Below are 21,392 nucleotides of genomic sequence, written 5' to 3' on the forward strand. Positions count from 1 at the left end.
TTATAAACTTAAAGAGACTAAGCCAAAAAGAAAATGAATGAAATTGTAAACGCCAATCACTGACTTCTGGTGGCAATATTATTAATAATTATTATTATTTTTTATAAAAGAAAAATCAACAATTATAATAATTTCTTACATTTATATAGCACTTTTCTAGACACTCAACGCTCTTTACACATTTTCGGGGGGAATCTCCTCATCCACCTGGATGACACAACTGCTGCCATATTGCACCAGACCTCACACCAGCTGATTGCTGGAGAGGAGACAGAAGCTGCGTCTCAAATGGCACACTATGCACTTACACACTCAACTGCATAGTATATGACTGTTGTGTCAACCCAAATGGAGCACTGATGTTTTTTTTTTACTAAGCAGACATTCAAACCGTTTCCCTGATGACGGTTGCCAAATTAGTGAAATAAATGACCAAACTACCAAACAATACCTGCCATGAGTATAGCCGCATTCACCATCAGGAGGCGCTATAATCACTATCGTAGGAGAATTTTGCTTTCACCATCAAAAATAAATAAGGTTATACAACATGTGCGCCCGAAAGCTCCACCCTTTCCGATTCGTGAGCAAAGCTGCGTTGTGCGCGTGAAGTGTCCATCATTACACACTTCATTTTACCGGCTAAATGAGTGCATCATCTGGGTAATTAAAGTGCACTTACTATTTTTAAAGTTTCAGTGTGAATGCACAACTTACACTATTTATACTACAAAACGACGAGGAATAGTGCATACGTATTCGATTTGGGACGCAGCTAGAATGATGAAGCCAGATATGATATGGGGATGGTTAGGAGGCCATGATAGACAGAGGTAGTGGGCAAATTTGGCCAGAATGCCGGAGTTAAACCCCTAATCTTTCGAAGGACATCCTGGGATTTTTAACGACCATAGAGAGTCCAGACCTCAGTTTACGGTCTCATCCGAAAGATGGTGCTCACTGAGCAGTATAGAGTACCAATCATTATACTGGGGCGTTAGGACCCACACAAACTGCAGGTTGAGTGCCCACTGCTGGCCTCACTAACACCACTTCTGGCAGCAATCTAGTCTTCCCATGTGGTCTCCTATCCAGGTACTGACCGGGCGCAGCCCTGCTTAGCTTCAGTGGGCGACCTTGTCGGGTTAGAGGAGGGGTTAGGTGAGCCCATTAAGAAGCATTGAATGTAGCTCAGATTACACTGCACCAGGTCTCCATCCAGACCCCTCTCGCATATTTACAGAGAGAGATAAATACCAAAACAAACAAAGGAAGGGGTAAGTTAATTACAATAGTATAGAAGTGTATGAAAATAAATTTAGGAGCATGATCTAAATCTAATCAGAGTCTGATGAATGGACAAATATAAAAATATACGATGTTTGACGTAAAACTAATTAGTATTTTCAGGAATATATTGGGAACCAGTTATTACACTGTTTGTTGACGACCAATAAAAAAACGACTTTGCTTGCTGTTAAGGCTGATTTATACTTCTGCGTCAAGTGAACACGTATGGTGCGGCGCAGCCCTCACACGATTGCATGGAACTCGTCGTGGCTGACGTTGACACACACCTCCCAAACATTGTAACTACACGTCGCATAGCGCAAGCTCTTTGATTGGTCAGCTTGGTAGCGGTGATGAGTGTGGTCGATGCTGAGAGGCGCAAGCCCAATGGAGCGAGTGTTTACAAAACACCCGTGAAGAAACTCGACACAGAAAACACAAAAAGCACGCAGTAGTGTAAATGCACGGCTACGCACAAGACAGGCGCCATTATTCCCGCTGTTCCCTTGACATATAAGTATAAATCAGCCATTGTTGTATAACGTTATACAGTATATTACTTTTGAATAATTTCATGTACATGTCAACTAGTCTTACATCACACGTCATATTGAATACAGTCACACATAGCATGCATTCGGTGTATAGCGTTAGTTTGACGATAGATTTATGTGCTTTCAGAAACTTCAAAATAACTTTTATCCAACACCATTAATGCCTGTGCACACCGGGACGCTTTTTGCTCACGTTTTTAGCTAACGTTTAACGCCTCGTGACTAAATAAAGGGAGCCAATGTGATCGTGCACACCAACACGTAAAACACCAAGCGAAAAAGTGCAATTTTTAAAGAAATGCCTCATACTCGTTTTTTTGTTTTTACGCACCGCATCTAAACCTTCTCCACCAATCAGATCGGCACTTTGTTCACGTGTACGGAGCTGCTGAAGTTACAGTAAACAGCAATTGGAGGCGCTCAAGTGCAAAACTGTAAATGCGAGCGCACATTGAAGAAGATGCCCAGAGGCGATATGAATGTGGAGCTGCTTATTGCACCACCACAATAATCATTTCTTCATCGCCAGAGCTGGAGCTGCTACTTGAACCATCCATGTTTTTTCGAATCGCCAGTAACTTTAACAACAAGTGTGTCAACTTTCTGTCTTCCTCTGCTGTATTATAAGCGGGTGTCAGAAGCTTAAAGTTGTGTAGGGCCATCTAACATCAAGGAGTGATTTTGCATACTCTTCTGCTCGACGCCAGTGAAAATCGCTTGGGTTTGAATCCGGATAACGATAAACGCAAACGAAAAGCGGTGTGTATGAGCCTTTATACAGCATGGAAGAGCCGGGACAAAATTTGTAACTGCTCCACCTGTGTTCGTCTGACGGTTAAAAAAAAGTCATATACACAGGATCGCTTGAGGGAGAGTAAATTACAGGGTAGTTTTCATTTTTGTGTAAATTGCTTTTTTAAATGGGCTTTTCACACTTGAAACCCTGGGTCATTTATGAGCTTAGTGAGTCAGTTTGACTAGTCGGGTTACATTTTCGAACTCTGGGTTAATAATGATTATATTTACCAAGTTATAGAGTGCATTTGTGTCCACTTCTTAAAAGAAATGTTCATTATAAATGTAATTCAATTCAATTTCTCAATAGTGATATTATTTTAGAAAGTATTTTTTTAAGCATCATCAGCCATGAACTAAACCAAACGAGGTCCATCACAAAATTACAAACTTTGATTTGAAGAAAAAGTATAATATTTTTCCAGAGATGGGTTGCAACTGGAAAGGCATCCGCTGCCTAAAAACTTGCTAGATAAGTTGGCGGTTCATTCTGCAGTGGCGATCCTAGATTAATAAAGGGACTAAGCCAACAAGATAATAAATGAATGAAAGAATAAAATATATGAATGAGATAGGAATAAATATATGAATGCCTGATAGAAAGACAAAAGAATAATGCCACTGTCACACTAGAGTTTGCGAAATTCTGTCATACAGCGCTGTGAAAAGGGGCGGGATTAAGCAAGTTGATTAGCCATTAAAGTAAAAGCCAGTGATTGATCCATATTGGTCCACGTCTATGGGGTGAAAAGTGCAGTGTGTCCATGGGCTAACATCGTGTGCTTGATGTCTTTAATAAAGAAATACACTATTATCCTAAGACATATTGTGAATGAAAAACGACTGAGAAATATATTTTAAAAAGTTATTTTAATTCGATGGCTGCATCTATAGACATATACAGTAGCCATCGTAAAATATGCACATATTTATATATATTTAATGAGATCATATGGAGACTTGAATATATGATTTGTGGTGCTTTAAGGGAGTGGACGTAGCTAAAACAAAAATTTGCCGCACAGAAAAATGCTAACTTTTAAAATAACACAGAAAATGTTATCGTTAGAATCTCTGTGGAGTTAAAAAATTCCAGTTTTTAAGTATGCGCAAGAACTTGACAACCAAAGGAAATAGTCTACAGGAGTGACATCGCCACCTACTGGCCTGGCATGCAACACATCAATATTTTTTAGTTTTGAAGAATCTGATAATTTTGACAGCAATGATGGCTGGAAAACCTTTCAAGAATATAAACATCCATACCTGAATATGTTAATGAAGAGTTTACTATAAATGGAAATTACTAAATAAATAATTAGAAGATAATAATATTCCATCGGCCTGAAGCTTGCTATAAAAGGGTTTAAATTATGCATTTTTCAAAATTGACATTAAAGGGGACCTATCATGCAAAAATTACTTTATTAAGGGGTTTAAACACAAATGTGTGGCAACAATCTATTAATATATCAAGCCTCTAATAAATGAATTCTATTTATAATCACACTTGATAAAAACAGTCTGCAGAAACACTTTGATTGACATTCTCCCTTTGTAAGTGTCAGAGGGGGAAAGCCCCACCCATTAGTGACCATCTCTCCCTCATTAGCAAAAAGCATTAGTCTTGTTTTTGAATCTGCCACTATACTGACACATGGGCATCAGTAGCTCCGCCCTGTTTTGATATGAGAATAATCTCATTTGAATTTAAAGCGACAGTCACCAAAACACCACATTTTGTATCACAGCCTAAAAGGGGCAGTTTCAAAGAGTTATAAAACATTATCTGTGGGGTATTTTGAGCTGAAACTTCATATACACACTCTAAAGACAGAGACTCATTCTGCCTCTTGTAAAATAAGGCATAATAGGACCACTTGAAAAAGATTATGGAATTTAATTGATCAAAGCCACCTTAACCCAGAGTTAATGGGTGTGAAAAGCCTTGTAATAAAAGCATCTCGCTCTACTGAACTGGTTGAATCTGCTTTGGATCATATCGTATCATGTCTGTTTTCATCATGCCTTCCTCGTAACTATCAGAAAACAGTGTTTTGGGGCCAAAGCGTTTGCCAGTTGACGTATTTTATAAACGTGCATTGTTTGAACTGCCAAAGTTGTTTGTGTGTAAACGTTTGTTTCTAACTAAATCTTTGTGTGGCCTGGGAGTGAATTATATCAACCGCACAAGATTGAACCGCCTTATTTTCCTTTGATAGTGTGGCTCTAACACTCTAAACTCTTCTGTTGTCAAGTTCTGTTCTGGATTAGGTTTTCAAACTTTTTTTTTTTTACATGTTTAATCACCAGCGGTTCAAATCAAGGGCTCTGAATTGTTGCAACAGTAACATGTGTTGGCCTGTAGAGGGCAGAGGAGTCACGTTTGTGCTCAAGATATGGGGAAAAAAAGGAAATATCAGGGAATTTTACACTTTTTTTCCAAGCCAACAGGTAATTAAACTATATATGAATTAACTAACCAACCAACCAACTAATAATAGTCTGTAACATCACTGGTCATTAATGTGTGAATCCAACAAAAACGATTGTTTAGTAAAAAAACAAAACGTTTATTTGTATGATCATGTGCAGATGTTGGCAATGAAACCATGAATTGATAATAATAATAAAAAATCAGTGGTATGCTGTGGTCTGAGTGGGTGTGAGTTCACCAGGAGGCTGTGGAGCTTTACATGGGACAGTCGTAAATATGGATGGCGCGGTCGTCTCCCGCAGACACGATCTTTGAGCCTGTGGGATTGTATTTCACACTCCAAACCTGCACAGATTTACAACATCAACAACATGTAAGAGTTATGCTCTTGAGAAACGAAAACATACTGATATCTGCTAAAGCAAATACAGAAATAACAGTCATTTTATCGAGCATTTTCAACAAAATTTCTCCAGTTGTGGGTGTCATAAATGATTCGGTTACACTTTACAATAGGGTTTCATTAGTTAATGTATATACTAACATAAACTAATAATGAACAGTATATATTAATCATAGTTTAATCAACATTTACAAATTCATACTTGTTAACATAAATTTAAGGCAGGGGTGGCCAAACTCGGTCCTCGAGGGCTGGTGTCCTGGAGAGTTGAGCTCCAGCTCTAATCAAACACACCTGCTTATAGATTTCTAGTGATCTTGAAGACACTGATTAGTTTGTTCAGGTGTGTTTGACTAGTGTTGGAACAAAACTCTGCAGGCACACCGGCCCTCGAGGATCAAGTTTGTACTAGAAACTTCCCGGCAGGTGTGTTAAAGCAAGTTGGAGCTAAATTCAGCAGGACACCGGCCCTCCAAGACTGAGTTTGGACACCCCTGATTTAAACTTAGATGGATAGATCGATAGAATGAAGGAACAATAGATAGATAGACAGACAGACAGACAGGCAGACAGGCAGACAGACAGACAGACAGACAGACAGACAGACAGACAGATAGATAGATAGATAGATAGATAGATAGATAGATATAAAATGATAGAAGGATGGAATGATAGATAAAATGATGGATGGATGGATAGATAAATAGATGGAACGATAGATAGACAGATGGATGGATGGATGGATAGATAGATGGATAGAACGATAGACAGATGGAACTATAGATGGATGGATAGAACGATGGATGATGGATGGATGGATAGATAGACAGAATGATTGAACGATATAGAATGATGGAAAGATAAATAGAATGACGGAACGATAGATAGAACGATGGATGGATGGATAGATGGAACGATAGATGGATGAATGGATAGATAGATAGATAGATAGATATATAGATAGACAGACAGACAGACAGATGGAACGATAGACAGATGGATAGATAGAACAATGGATAGATAGAGCGATGGGTGGATGGATATAGATAGATGGATAGAACGATGGATGGATGGAACGATGGAACGAGAGATGGATGGATGGATAGAATGACTGAACGATATAGAATGACGGAACGATGGATGGATTGATGGATGGATGGATAGAAGGAACGATAGATGGATGAATGAATGGATAGATAGATAGATAGATAGATAGATAGATAGATAGATAGATAGATATAGATAGACAGATAGATGGAACAATAGACAGATGGATAGATGGATGGATAGAATGATGGATAGCTGGAACGATGGATGGATGGATGGATATAGATAGATGGATAGAACGGTGGATGGATGGAACGATGGATAGATAGAGAGTTAGATAGATAGATAGATAGATAGATAGATAGATAGATAGATAGATAGATAGATAGATGGATGGATGGATGGATGGATGGATGGATGGATGGATGGATGGATGGATGGATGGATGGATGGATGGATGGATGGATGGATGGATGGATGGATGGATGGAACGATGGATAGATAGATGGATGGATAGATAAATAGATAGAAGGAACAATAGATAGAACGATAGAGATGAAACAATAGATGGATAGAACAATAGATGGATGGAACGATAGATGGATGGATGGACGGACAGATAGATGCTAATCTGACCTGGTCCTGATGGTCAAAGAATGTGTTGACACATGATCTGCTGCTCGTGTCCCACACCTTTATGCTCTTATCTGACGAACTGAAAAAATAAAAAGCCGAATATTACACTTCATAACATGCAAACTACACTTTCATTCTTAATTTACATAAGTCTCAACTCTTGCCTGGACACAAAGTGCGTGTCATCGGGTGAAAAGGCCACGCTCAGCACCCAGGATCCATGACCGCTGAGTGTGCCGGCCAGGTTTGCGTGCTGCCTGTAAAACACACAAAAACAGGCAGAATATCAGATTTGAATATGTTTGGATGCTGAATATACACAGAAATCTGCGTGTGTTGATACTTACACATCATAAATTTTTATGTATCCGTCGTCTGAGGCTGTGACCAGCAGCTGAGAGTCTGGAGAGAACGTCAGAGATCTGATAGGCATAGCGTGACCTGGATATGAACATATTAATGAGCGATGATGCTGAAAACGCAGCTTTGCATCACAGGAGTTAATTACATTTTAAAATATATATGAATGAAAAGTGGATATTTTAAGTTAAAAAGCACAACTGCTAAAAAAAAAAAAAAAAACTGGATTTAAATAAAAATAAAAACTAATTCTAATCCCCAAAGCTGCATTTGTTTGATTAAAATTGCAAAAAAAACTAAATTATAAATTATAATTTCCTTTATTAAACACAGTTGAAATTGTCCTTCAGAAAGCATTAGAACATAAACTTCTCCTTAAGAAACATTTATTGTTGTTTATTATTGTAATCAGTGTTGAAAACTGCTGGGGTGCAAAAATGCAGCACAATTTTAAAACACATTTAAATTGTTCACCATGAAAGTAAAAAAAACATTTCCAATGTAAAAACAAAAAATATTGAATTACAAATAAGTTACTTTTAACTTACTTTTCATGAAGGAAATCCTAAAAAGTGAGAGTCAGCATTTTCTAATGATTTTTGAAGGATCATACAACACTAAAAATCTCAAATCTAAAAAAAAAAAATCATAGAAATAAATTATGAATCAATTAAAACAATAATACACTAAATAACGTTATATCAAATATTATACTATATATATATATATATATATATATATATATATATATATATATATATATATATATATATATATAGTATAATATTTGATATAACGTTATTATATATATATATATATATATATATATATATATATATATATATATATATATGTTCTGGACCTAAGACAGATCGCTGTGGTAGATAGATAGATAGATAGATAGATAGACAGACAGACAGACAGACAGACAGACAGATAGATAGATAGATAGATTGATAGATAGATAGATAGATAGATAGATAGACGGACAGATGGATAGACGGATAGATGAATAGATAGATAGATAGATAGATAGATAGATAGATAGATAGATAGATAGATAGATAGATAGATAGATAGATAGATAGATAGAATGATAGACAGATAGATAGACATATAGATAGACAGATAGACATATAGATAGACAGACGGACGGACGGATAGAAGATAGATAGATAGATAGATAGATAGATAGATAGATAGATAGATAGATAGATAGATAGATAGATAGATAGATAGATAGATAGATAGATAGACAGACTGACTTTTAACAGGTAATGTAAGAACTGAACTGCATCTAACACATTATTTCCATCTGGACCTCTTGGATTGAATGAAAGGGAAGAGCGAAGAAGACAAAGAGGAAAGAACTGGAGTTGTTTTGTGACAAAAGCTGAAGTTTAAAACCCCTGAGGGACGGCCAGAGACGCAAACAGGCTTTTCCAGCACGTTCACGTAACCCATAATCATCCTAAATGCATCCAGCAGACGCTCTGCTTTAATAGAGGAAACCGAAGACAGCCCGAATCATGTGGAAGACGATTTTCACCTTCCAGCGTGTGCAGGAGTTTCCCAGTCGCAATATCAAAAATATTAATGATTCCGTCAATAGCACCGCTGGCTAAGTACTTTCCATCTGGACTCTGGAGACACAGAGAAAAGAAAGATATTACAGTCTGGAAAACCCAACAAATGTTCGTTCAAATGTGTGTGAGAGTGCGTAATGTGTGAAATCTATTTCTTTTCTTTCTTTTTTTAAAGCCTGTACATAAGTGTCACTGTAACGCTGTGCCCTATGAAAAATACATTTCCCAGATGTTTTCCATGATTCATGCTCAATATTTTATCTTTATTTCTTGGTAACAAAACATTTTAGAGCTAGGCATAACAAAAGCCATTTGTTCAACATTCTTTTATAAGGAATCCTTATAATTTATAGTGTCATTACATTCTCAAGACCATAAAAGATGTTGGACCTTGTTATGTTTAATAACCTACATATGTAATAACTTATACCACAAATTATAATGGAATATGATGGTGATAAATGATTTTGACTTAGCACCTTTTGAACAAACTCATCAGATCACAACCCACAGTTCAGAACACATGTGACCCACAGATTAGGTGAATACTTTTTTCTTTACTTGTAGATCAATCCTAAATTTGTAACGATCAGAGAGCGATCACCTCTTGCACCATTGAAATCACATGTATGAAAGCATTTAGGCTTTCCTGTAAAATATAATGAGGAATATGTGGTGGGTTATTCAGGATGTGGCAGGTTTCTTAGGTTATTAAAGGTGTTTTCTGTCATTACTTAGTCTTGTGTTCTCGTGTAATGTCATCATCAGCTGCCAAAGTTCTAACGCCTGTTTCACACCGCAAGCGTCAGCGGCGCGTGAGCAGAGCGTGCGCAGCGCGTATGTCGAGCAGTAGCAGCATGCAGGCGTTTGCCTTTCACACCAGCTACGTCTGCAGCGCGGAGCTCTTCGGCAGCTGCTGCAGAGATCAACCTATCTCTGTCTATTCTATCTAGTTATCCATGTCTCTCTATTTACAAATACACTTTTTAAACTTTTCATCTGCAACAAGGCCCCTCCTATGCTGTTTCTTTAACCTGCAAATGTTTATTTTACAAAATTCTATAGATCAAATAGTGATGTATGCTTCTCAATCTAACTTATATGAGAAGTGTCTACAGTCAGAAGACAATCGCCTGTGTTGTAGACCTAGTTATAATAATATTTATACAATATAGTTATAATGATATTTATACATGATCAAACTAGTGTTACTTTCTCCGCTTCAGTGATGTCCAGTGGCAGAATTACAGCTCGTTAATTCATGCTTGTGCAGAAAATGAGACGGACAAAAGTAACCAATGCATGCCATTCTTTTACTTATTTTCGTGTTGTCAGATTCACAGAGCAAACAGCTCCCGGTAGGAATAACTCGAGTGAACATAAAACAAAGCCGATTAAAACTTTCTTCCTCTGCTCAGCTGCACAGAACACAGCGAGCTCACATCATCCAGCATGCGTGTCGAACTACACTACCCACAATACACTTCGCTATGGACTACAAATCCCGTAAATATTCTATTTCCCCTCTCCTACAACACTAGTGTGCAACTTAAGCAAAACTGATACTAAAATAGTTTTACATTTGGTTTTGTAGTTCGGGCCTAAATAAATGTTTCTTGCCGTTTTTAATCGTTTTAAGTTAATTTGGATGACTACTACACGCTTGCGGTGTGAAACAGGCGTAATACTCAAGACCGCAAGAACAGCAAGAACAGAGGATGCCTGAAACTTCCCGGATGTGTTCTTGATATCAAGGACGCACTAATGCAGACTTGAGCACCGTTCTTGCTCTAAAAGTCCCAGAAGTCATTGCGACTGGAGGTGGAATGCGCAGCATTTTATTTAGATTTGTTATTAAAGTTCAGAGATATGACTTATTTACTTCAGGAGGTTCCCAAAATGAAACGGTGAATGTAAACATTACCATGGACATATTAATAAAGGAATAAACACATTAAGGGTATTTGTTTGCTGAAATTCATATAAAAATTGGAATTGAGAAACAGCCCATTGTTTAGCCTGCATTAAGGCATTCAGTGTAAGCTGCACGATTAATCAATAAAAGATCGGGATCTCAACACCCACTCAACATCAATTATAAATGATGGTGATTTGCACGTGTTTATTAATCCTCGAATCGCTGCATTCAAATCTGTGTTTGAAATACGCAAAAATCAAGAAAGATATGCAGTCTTTAGTCTTTTGAGTTAGTTACAAACAGTCAAATGACAAAGAATTACTTGGTGAACAGTTTATAGTTTAGATAAAAACCACTGATGATGATGGTAAAGATTAAAACTACTGTCATATGCATTTAACAATGCTTAAAAATGAAAATTGTAGGCAGCAATTACATTATTTAACCAATAGGTGGCGACAACCAGCCATCAAAAATATGCCATTGTATAATGCTTCAAAAACGATACATGTAGCAATAAAACATGAAGTTTTATGAGTGAAAGACTGAATCATTTATTAAAAAAATTAAACTAAAAATTAATATGGGTTTAACAAATTATAATGTTAGATTAACACATTTAGCGTTATCAGTAACAGTAGTAGCAATTCCAGCGTTATGGATGTGACAATTGGAGTAAAAACTCAAAACATAAATTCACATAGAAAGAATACGATAACATTATATTGAAACATTTGTTTATATTTTACAGAACATCTGGTTACAGGACCAGAAAAATATCAATCTGTAAACATGATTCATACTTTAAATGAGGAAAATAGACATGCGTTATGGATGTGACCAAAAGAGTCTGCGAGTTTACAGTTTACAAATTACTTTGTAGAAGTTTTGTAAATTAAATTGCACAAACCAAAAGAAATAATGCTAATCAAAACGATAAGAGTTGGTTCTCTATAGAACAAAAATTATTGATTTTATTTTATACTGTTGCATTCATGAGGAAAAAGTGCCGTTATGTGACCTCGCTTCGTTATGGATGTGACCAATGTAAAATTGACACTTATGTGACTTTGCTAATTCAACTAGAATAGTTTGAAAACACTAACAGATCACACGTAAATGGCTACAGCAAGAGCGACCAACCCTTAGTAATTGGATAGACGCAACTATTGAGATCGACACAATGGAAAAAATCACTTTTGTTGTCAATTTAAAGAAGGATATATTCCTAGGAAAATGGAGAAAAAGGGTTGAATATATTTTAGTTAGAAGACCCGACTTTGTTGCTATAAATGAATACAAGATGATGTTCTTATAGATAAATATATGCTAATGTATGTACATGTATATGGTTACACTTATTCATATTATTATGCGTGACATCCCCATGTGTATAATGAAGATGGTCACTTGAGATTATTCTGGAAGGAATTATATTATGACATGTGTTCTTACCCTGGATGTAAATACTTTTTTAAATTCCATTTATTTTTGATTATTATATTTTATTTGATCTTTTTCTTATTATTTTTTTACTTTTCTTCTCTCTTTATGCTGTTTTTCATTTTATAATTTACAAAATTTGAGTACTACTGTGTAGAAAATACACCTGACAATAATGTACGCAATTGTTATACCACTTAAGCTCACATACTGAGATACCACTGTACCTTAAAATTCTGTGATTGTACTCAACTGAATATTCAAAATAAACAAAGTTAAAAAAAAAAAAAGAAAGAAAACACTAACAGAGACATTTTGATTATTTCTAAAGTACTGTAAAATAATTGCTTCCCCGAAATCTTGAAAATTGTTTTGCTATTTTGGTGAAAACCTAGTTTTTTTCATGGCAAGGTTGACATTTGCATGGAATTACTCAGTCGTGACATTCTTCACAGTACTAAACATTTTACAACAAATTTTTATTCAGCTGATTATTTCTTCATTTGATTTTTAATAAAATTACAAGTTCTAATATCTGTTTGTTAAAACCAAAAGTTTCCTGCAGTGCTGTTTTTGTAATAAATGGAAAGAAAATTACAGTTGTCTCCTCCCCTTTTTGGTTGATATGAAAAATGGTCCTGAGACTAAAAACTCATAATAAGATCCGACCTGTGGTATTTGTGATCCATTACACCAGGCATGTCCAAACTCGTGCAAAGTTTAGTTCCAACCCCAATCAGACACACCTGGCCTAGCTAATCAAGCTCTTACTAGGCTTTCTAGAAACATCCTTGCAGGTGTGTTGAGGCAAGTTGGAGCTAAAATCTGCAGGACACCGGCCCTCCAGGACCGAGTTTGGACACCCCTGCATTACACCATTAATACTAATATACATATGCATTGTGTGTGTGTGCGTAAAATAAAAACAAATTATGTAACATTTAAAATGAATGCCTTTTAATAATGCTTTGGGATCTTACATAAGCGATGCTCAGAATGAATTTCCCTCGGGTGTCCAGTGAATGCTCCTTTTTCCCACTTTCCACACCGAAGATGTTGACCTTCCCAAGATGGCTGCCGGTGGCGATGTATTTGGAGTCAGGAGAGAAAGCCACCGTCCAGGCGTCAACTGCAGACGGAATAGAAAATAAGTTCACCACACTCAAAGCAGCATTAAACATCAAATGGGGTTTCGAAAAAGATTTTTCCCAATGTTTCAATGTAAACAGTCTGCAAAGTTACCAATCAAGATGAATTAAGAAAGACTCAACTCTAAATTGCCTTAACGAGCCGTTACATTTTCAAGTCTTTAGCTTCCTACCAATCTACGACAAGACAATCACAGTAACTATTTTGCATTATTCCAAAACATACGAACACTCTGAAATGGGTGTTTAATTTTTGACATGGAATAGGCTCAGAAAGACCGATCAAAACAGACTTGTCCAGCTGACCAATCAGAGCAGAGTTGACTTACGGAAGGGAGGGGTGTACAGATTATAAGCCCAGGATTCATTCAAACAAACCGTGCTGAAATCATTGCAGAATTATTTTAATTTCAATTACATAATCTGAGGAAATTACAGTGTTTTCTGACCTTAGATGACTCTAAAACAATATTAGGACACTTTAATATACCATACACCTGCTCTTAAAAAAAAAGAAAAAAAGAAATGAACACTTACCAGGTCCCGCGTCCATGGATTTAATCTGTTTGCCCGTCTCCAGGTCCCAGAGGCGAATGTGAGCATCCAGAGAGCTGGAGGCGGCGATGGCTCCATTCTGACTGATGTTCACAGACACAACACCCAGCTGATGACCCTCCAGAGTCCACTGCAGCTCCAGCTTCTCATCACTCCTGCCAGACAAGAGCAGAAAAATAGACACTTTTTAGGGTAGGTTTAACCTTGAGAAAGCTTTGGTTCAATTGAAAACAACTCTGGAGTGAATGCTGCCATCTGATCCCTGGTGATTTGGATAAAAGGGTCTGCTAAATGACTAAATGTAAATGGTGAGAGCAATGAAAAGATAAAGATTTTGTACTTGGAACAAACCAGATATCTTTAAAAAGCCCACATTGGACAATTTCACAAGATCTGGGACCCTTTCCTCTGTGATTTCATGAGGAATTATGTTCCTTAAAGCTATGTACTGTAACTAAAAAGTTGCTTTGATTGCCACTGTATTGTACACTTACAGGCTGGGATAGGGGTGTTCTTTTACTTTGTTTGTTTGCTTTCGTAAGTTTATGTATGTCAGAAAAAAAATCCTGGAATGTGATGGTTCAATTTAATTCGATTCATCTTTCTTTCTATACCACTTTTACAATGTAGATTGAGTCTAAGCAGCTGAACAAAGAAGTTCTAGTAAATTGAAACAGTGTCAGTTCAGTTTAAGTTGAAGTTCAGTTTAGCTCAGTGTGGTTTAAGTTTCACTGCTGAAAATCCAAACACTGGAGAGCAAATCCATTGATGCGCAGCTCCACAAGTCCCGAACCAAGCAAGCCAGTGGCGAGAAACAAAACTTCACCAATTGACGAAAGTGAAGAAGGAAAAAAAAAACCTAGAGAGAAACCAGAATCAGTTGAGCACAACAATTTCTCCTCTGGCCAAACTACTTGTGCAGAGCTGCAGTCTGGGTGCAGGAGGCTGGAGAATGCTGGACGTCCATCCAAGTATATTCAATGGCCAAATAAAACTTATTTAACTGTTTTTTGATTCTGACTAAGACAGGGGTGTCCAAACTCGGTCCTGGAGGGCCGGTGTCCTGCAGATTTTAGCTCCAACTTGCCTCAACACACCTTCAAGGATTTTTCTAGAAAGCCTGGTAAGAGCTTGATTAGCTAGCCCAGGTGGGCCTGGACTAAGAGAACCAGGAGAATTAAACAACTAGGCCTAGGTAGTGTATATAAAATTTGTTTGTTGCTCATAATATAAAAATAATAATAAAGATCTTATAAATGATTTTGGGTTATTATGTTAAGGGTTGCTCTTTAAAAGATGCCAATTTTAATATAAACGTTATCACAATGTAAATTTCACATTCACAAATGTAAATTGGCAAAAAGCAAACTTCTCTTCATGGCACTAGAAAAAGAGATTGAATAAATGGCACATATATAAATGTGATATAAAACAAATAACATATGCTCCTCTGTTCACGTTTTTGCATAGAACGTCCAACATACTGCTTTTTTAAACTTGCAATTGTGAGTTTACATTAATTCTGAAACAAGATGTTATAAATTAGTGCGATTTAAAGTCAAAATTGTAAACTAAATTGTATTTAAACCCCTCAGAATTTTACTTATATCACACAGCTAGGCCTGTCATGATAAGGAACTTAGGAAATAGTTGCAATACGCGATATTACTGTCATATTGATATCCTTTTATTCCACTGATTATATAATGATCATATATCAGCATAATAACTCAAACAGCCATAATCACTTTAAAATACTTATTATATTTAGATTCTATAAGTTGATGTTAAAAAGGTAATTTCCTATTGTATATACCATTAAATGTCCTATTAGGTAAATGTCTCATTTATAAACTTTGACACTGGTGAGGTAGAATGTAAATGTCATTGTAAAATGGCTTTAACGTTATTTGTGAATTTGTAAATATATACTGCAACGGCAAAAATGATTGAGGTCATCTCAAAGTATTGCTCGACAAGTCGATATATCGATTATTTTGACAGGGCTACACACAGCCCTACTGCAAACACACTCTAAATCAAAAGTTGACCCTTTTACTGCACTTTGCTCACTGATTTACCATTTCCACACTTTGACCAGGTCATCCAGAGAGCCGGTCACAATGGTTTCAGAGCCGTCCTTCTCACTGCGACCCCATGCTGCTGTCCAGATGGCGTCTTCATGAGCTGCAAATGCATAAAAGCACATTTAGTAGCCCAAATATGCTCCCTATCTAGACAGCTCAATACAATTCCAGACATTTTTTAGGAATAAGTGTGTGAGGAGGACTCACCGTGCTCCTGCTTGAAGAGTATACTGTACTGAAAAACAGAGAAATAAACATTTATATAACACAAAAGCATGATTTTGATCACTGTATAATACACTTTAAAAATGCTTTTCTTACTTAGATGATTTTTATTAAACATAGTTTGTTGTTTTAAGAAATAATGTGTCAAAATTAAGTGAGATTTTCCTTAAAACAAGCAAAATAATCTGCCAATGGGGTAAGCAAAATAATCGTAAATCAAAAGGAAAAGCAAGATTATTTTTCTGACCTCAAGGGAAGATTATTTAGCTTGCTTTAAGAATAAACTCGCTTAATTTTGACATATTATTTCTTAAAGCAAGACACTATGTTTAGCTTATTTAGAAAAAGCTTCGTGGTTTAAATATTTTTTAGAGATTTGGACTATAAACAAGTCAAACTTTAAGTAGTAAGAGCATTTGTTGCAGTGTAACGTTAAATAAGTCAGAAAACTTCTAGCTATGTGAAAATATTAGAGATTAACTCACTTGTGTGCTCATGGTTCTTCGCTTCAAAGCCTTTATGTGCTATGAAGTAGTTCTTATGAGTTTATAAGCCGTGTGTGATTTTTATTATTAATTATTTCACTTTATACACTCGATTCATGCAAAGGTGCTAGCGTATTTTAGCTTTTCAACAAATGAACGGATTCTTTACGTCTTCTGTGCGTCCCGAAAAAAGCTGTAGCGCGGTCGAGCTAAACACCGCAAGCGTTTAATGGTAGCTACAGATATATAATTAGGAAATAATGCGGTCTGTTAACAATAATAAACGGCCGCAATGATACCGACTAGAGAGCCGCCATGACACCTGCGCGCAAAGCAGCATGGGAACAGACGACTGACTCCGCCCTCTCGTGCTGGCTTTCCAAACACTGGTCTAGAGGAATATTGTTATTCATTCATTCATTTTCCTTCGGCTTAGTCCCTTGTTTATCAAGGGTCTTCACAGTGGAATGAACCGCCTATTATTCTAATTATTATTATATAATATTATCAATGTAACTAATATATCTTAACTAACGTGTGTGCTAATTAGAAAGAGCTTTATTGCCAGGTATGTTCACACATACGAGGAATTTGTTTTCGTGACAGAGCTTCTACAGTGCAAGAGAATCACAGATACAGGACAAAAACAGATGATAAATATATTTTTTAAATAGTAAAAAAAAGTAAGTGAATGCAAATATACAAATTGACACGTGTACAGGTAGATTATATACGTTATATGTGCGGCATATAAAGTGTGTTGTTAAATAAGTGTATATGTGTGTAAAAAAAAAGTGTATAGCAAGTAGTGTGGTTGTTAAAAATAACAATATCCTGCAATAATATTAATATTATACAAATAAAAAAAGAAATGTAATAAATTATATACATATATATATATATATATATATATATATATATATATATATATATATATATATATATATATATATATATATGATGAGAATAAAATACCATTAAAATTAAAACACAAAATGAATCATTAAAAATATATTTTTAACTAACTAAAAAGGCTACAATTTTTTTACTATAATAAAAATCAAACATTTAATGAATCAATGCTAATATAATAAAAACATAAAATATAAATGATAAAAATACAGTATTGTACTGAAAAGACCAGATAATTAAAGCATTATTAAACAACACGTATAAGTGCAAGTAGAAACTGAAATTGAAGTAATAAACATATTAGTTGTTTATAAAATAAATACTAAATATATATTTCTCAATTCTAAACTACAGTACTAAATATATACATCATTATTGATACAAATGCAGGTACCAGTTATTGTAATATATATATATATATATATATATATATATATATATATATATATATATATATATATATATATATATATATATATATATATACTTACCGGCCACTATATTAGGTACACCTTACTAGTACTGGGATGGACCCCCGTTTGCCTTCAGAACTGACTTAATCCTTCGTGGCATAGATTCAACAAGGTACTGAAAATATTCTTTAGATACTTTGGTCCATATTGACATGATAGCATCACGCAGTTGCTGCAGATTTGTCGACTGCACATCCATGATGTGAATCTCCCATTAAAGTAGTACTAGGGTTCCACAAGGCTGTGTCAGTTCACCTATTCTTTTTACAGTTTTTACAAATGAATGTTCAAGTAAGCATTAACAGAATTTTATTTTTAAATATTCTGATGACACAGCCATTTTTAACCTATAAGAATGATGATATTAGTGTTATCTACCAGTCAGAAATTAGCCGGTTTGTTGAGTGGTGTGATAGAAATAAGCTAAAAATAAATACTAAGAAAACAGAACAGATTATATTTGACCCAAAGTGTATAGGTGACCATCGTCAAGTGGTTGTACACGACCATCCTGTCACTCAGTCACAAACCTATAAGTGCTTAGGCATTTACACAGACAGTTTTTTCACATGGAAAACACACATTGAGTGGGTTTGTTCTCATTTACACCAGAGATTGTATTTTTTACGTAGGTTACGTCTTTTTGGAGTTAACAAGAAGCTCATGATGTTGTTTTCTAAAGCCGTTCTTGAAAGCATTGTTAGATTTGGTATCACAGTGTGGTTTGCCAACCTGGTTCAGTTTAAATCTAAGTTGATGCATCTCTTAAAGACAGAATGGAAAATTGTTGGGCATGATGAATATTTTAATTCTCAAGTTTTATATGAGAAATATGTCCTCAATCAGCTGGAAAGGATTGTGAATGATCCAACTCGTTTCTTGTTTCCACATTATGAACTTCTTCCCTCTGGTAGAAGATACAGTCCCAAAGTGTAGGTTAAACCGTTATTAAAAAAATCCTTTGTTCCTGTTTCAGTGGGTTTATTACACATTGACGAATTTGCTCTTCAGTGTTTGGACTCTCAGTAATGATTTCAAACCACACTGAACTGAGCTAAACTGAACTGAACTTAAACACTAAAAACTAAACCACCCTGATCCAGTTATTATGACCATTTATGTGAAGCTGCTTTGACACAATCTACATTGTAAAAGCGCTACACAAATATAGCTGAATTGAATTTATTTAACAAGAGTCTATATCAATTAGCATTATACATTTTGTAACTGCTGTATTTTATATTATATTGTTATATTATTGTTTTTATGGAATGTCTGCAGCAATATGGTGATGCCCATAACAAATTTCCTGTCAAGGACACTAATGTTTATGACTACTACACCACATCCCAAAGGAGCTCTTTTGGATCGAGAACTGGTGACTGAGGAGCCATTTGAGTACAGTGAACTCATTGTCATGTTCAAAACCCCGTCTAGGATGATTCATGCTTTATGACATGGTGTGTTATCCTGCTGGAAGTAGCCATCAGAAGATGAGTACACTGTGGTCATAAAGGGATGGACATGGTCAGCAACAATACTCAGGTATGCTGTGGTGCTGACACGATTATCAATTGGTACTAATGAGCCCAAAGTGTGCCAAGAAAATATCCCCCACACCATTACACCACCACCAGTAGCCTGAAGAGAGGCACCCAGAGTGGTCTTCTGCTGCTGTAGCCCATCCGCCTCAAGGTTGGATGTGTTGTGTGTTCAGAGATGCTCTTCTGCAGACTTCAGTTGTAACGAGTGCTTATTTGAGTTACTGTTGCCTTTCTATCAGTCTGGCCATTCTCCTCTGACCTCTGGCATTAAAAAGACATTTGCGCCCACAGAACTGCTGCTCACTGGATATTTTCTCTTTTTTTAGACCATTCTCTGTAAACCCTAGAGATGGTTGTGCGTGAAAATCCCAGTAGATCAGCAGTTTCTGAAATACTCAGACCAGCCCGTCTGGCACCAGCAACCATGCTGCGTTCAAAGTCATTTAAATCCCCTTTCTTCTCCATTCTGATGCTCGGTTTGAACTGCAGCAGATCGTCTTGACCATGTCTACATGCCTAAATGCAGTGAGTTGCTGCCACGGGATTGGCTGATTACAAATTTGCGTTAACAAGCAGTTGGAGAGGTGTACCTAATAAAGTGGCCAGTGAGTGTATATTTATTTATTTAATTATATATGTCTGGATATTGTCAGAGTTTCTAAAATAGAATGTTTTTTTTTATTTCTCACCTCAAAAGCATTTCCTTCTGCTGTTAATGAGGCGCGAAAAAGAGAGAGAAACCAGAAGGCGTTTAAACAACTCTCATCCGAAAATCTCTTCCAGACGAGACTACTCCTGCAGACTGCAGCATATGACTACAGAAAAGTCCAATCAAAGAGCTCTGGGTCTGGGAGTCAGACAGAAGGAAGTCCATATGCTAAGTGGGATTTCAGCCCTTTTATGTCTAGAGCGGTGAGAGTTTCTCAGCTGATGCCCTTTGAGGTGCAATGTGTCTCGCAGAGGGAATTCAGCATCGACTGACCTAGATCTGACAGTGTGAGTCAGAAACAGAGGAAGAATGCCATGCTTGAAGCTTTAGATGAATGAAATATGCTCTATTTTATGACTTTGACTGCTTATGGAAATATAAAAATGACTTTCTGCAGTGCTTAGAAATACTACTGATCTGAATGGTTAGAAAAGGAGAGCGAATATAGTCCTATTCCATCATCTAGTGCCATTACTGTACTGCCTGATTAGCTTTAGACTTCTGAAATATGCAACGCAATCATGTCAAATCATAACTATTTTAAGCAACATAGGCTCATTCTAAAAATGTATCCTTATATACGTTTCTGGAGATCCCAAATTATGTATGGCTGCATTTTGTTTTTTAAAAGTTTTTGATGCCGTTCCTTTCACGCTTACCAGCTGACCGCTTACCTCCGTATGGACGGCTTTCCCGATGTTACCAGTTTGTCAAGTAGCTCACCATGTTTGTTGGCAGACTTGAGGTGTTGACCACAATAACTGGGTTTGAGTCCAGTGACGAAC

At 36.3% G+C, this 21,392-nt stretch overlaps 1 protein-coding gene and 1 long non-coding RNA gene across 2 annotated transcripts; one reads left to right on the top strand and one right to left on the bottom strand.

Annotated features, from left to right (window-relative positions):
- Nucleotides 1-5,191: 5,191 nt before the first annotated feature.
- Nucleotides 5,192-17,272, bottom strand: skic8 (SKI8 subunit of superkiller complex). The gene is given in 10 exon segments (NM_200853.1): nucleotides 5,192-5,421; nucleotides 7,163-7,241; nucleotides 7,327-7,419; nucleotides 7,510-7,603; nucleotides 9,072-9,165; nucleotides 13,450-13,598; nucleotides 14,155-14,327; nucleotides 16,254-16,359; nucleotides 16,467-16,494; nucleotides 16,970-17,272. Coding segments are annotated over 10 exon segments (918 nt in total). The 5' UTR covers nucleotides 16,982-17,272; the 3' UTR covers nucleotides 5,192-5,331.
- On the top strand, nucleotides 9,280-13,256 carry LOC141380878 (uncharacterized). The gene is made up of 3 exons (XR_015526134.1): nucleotides 9,280-9,945; nucleotides 10,943-11,762; nucleotides 11,984-13,256. It is a non-coding gene; the product is annotated as an uncharacterized LOC141380878 (long non-coding RNA).
- Nucleotides 17,273-21,392: the final 4,120 nt, after the last annotated feature.

This window comes from Danio rerio, chromosome 25 (assembly GCF_052040795.2).
Source record: "Danio rerio strain M-AB ecotype USA chromosome 25, GRCz13ab, whole genome shotgun sequence".
NCBI lineage: Eukaryota > Metazoa > Chordata > Actinopteri > Cypriniformes > Danionidae > Danio > Danio rerio.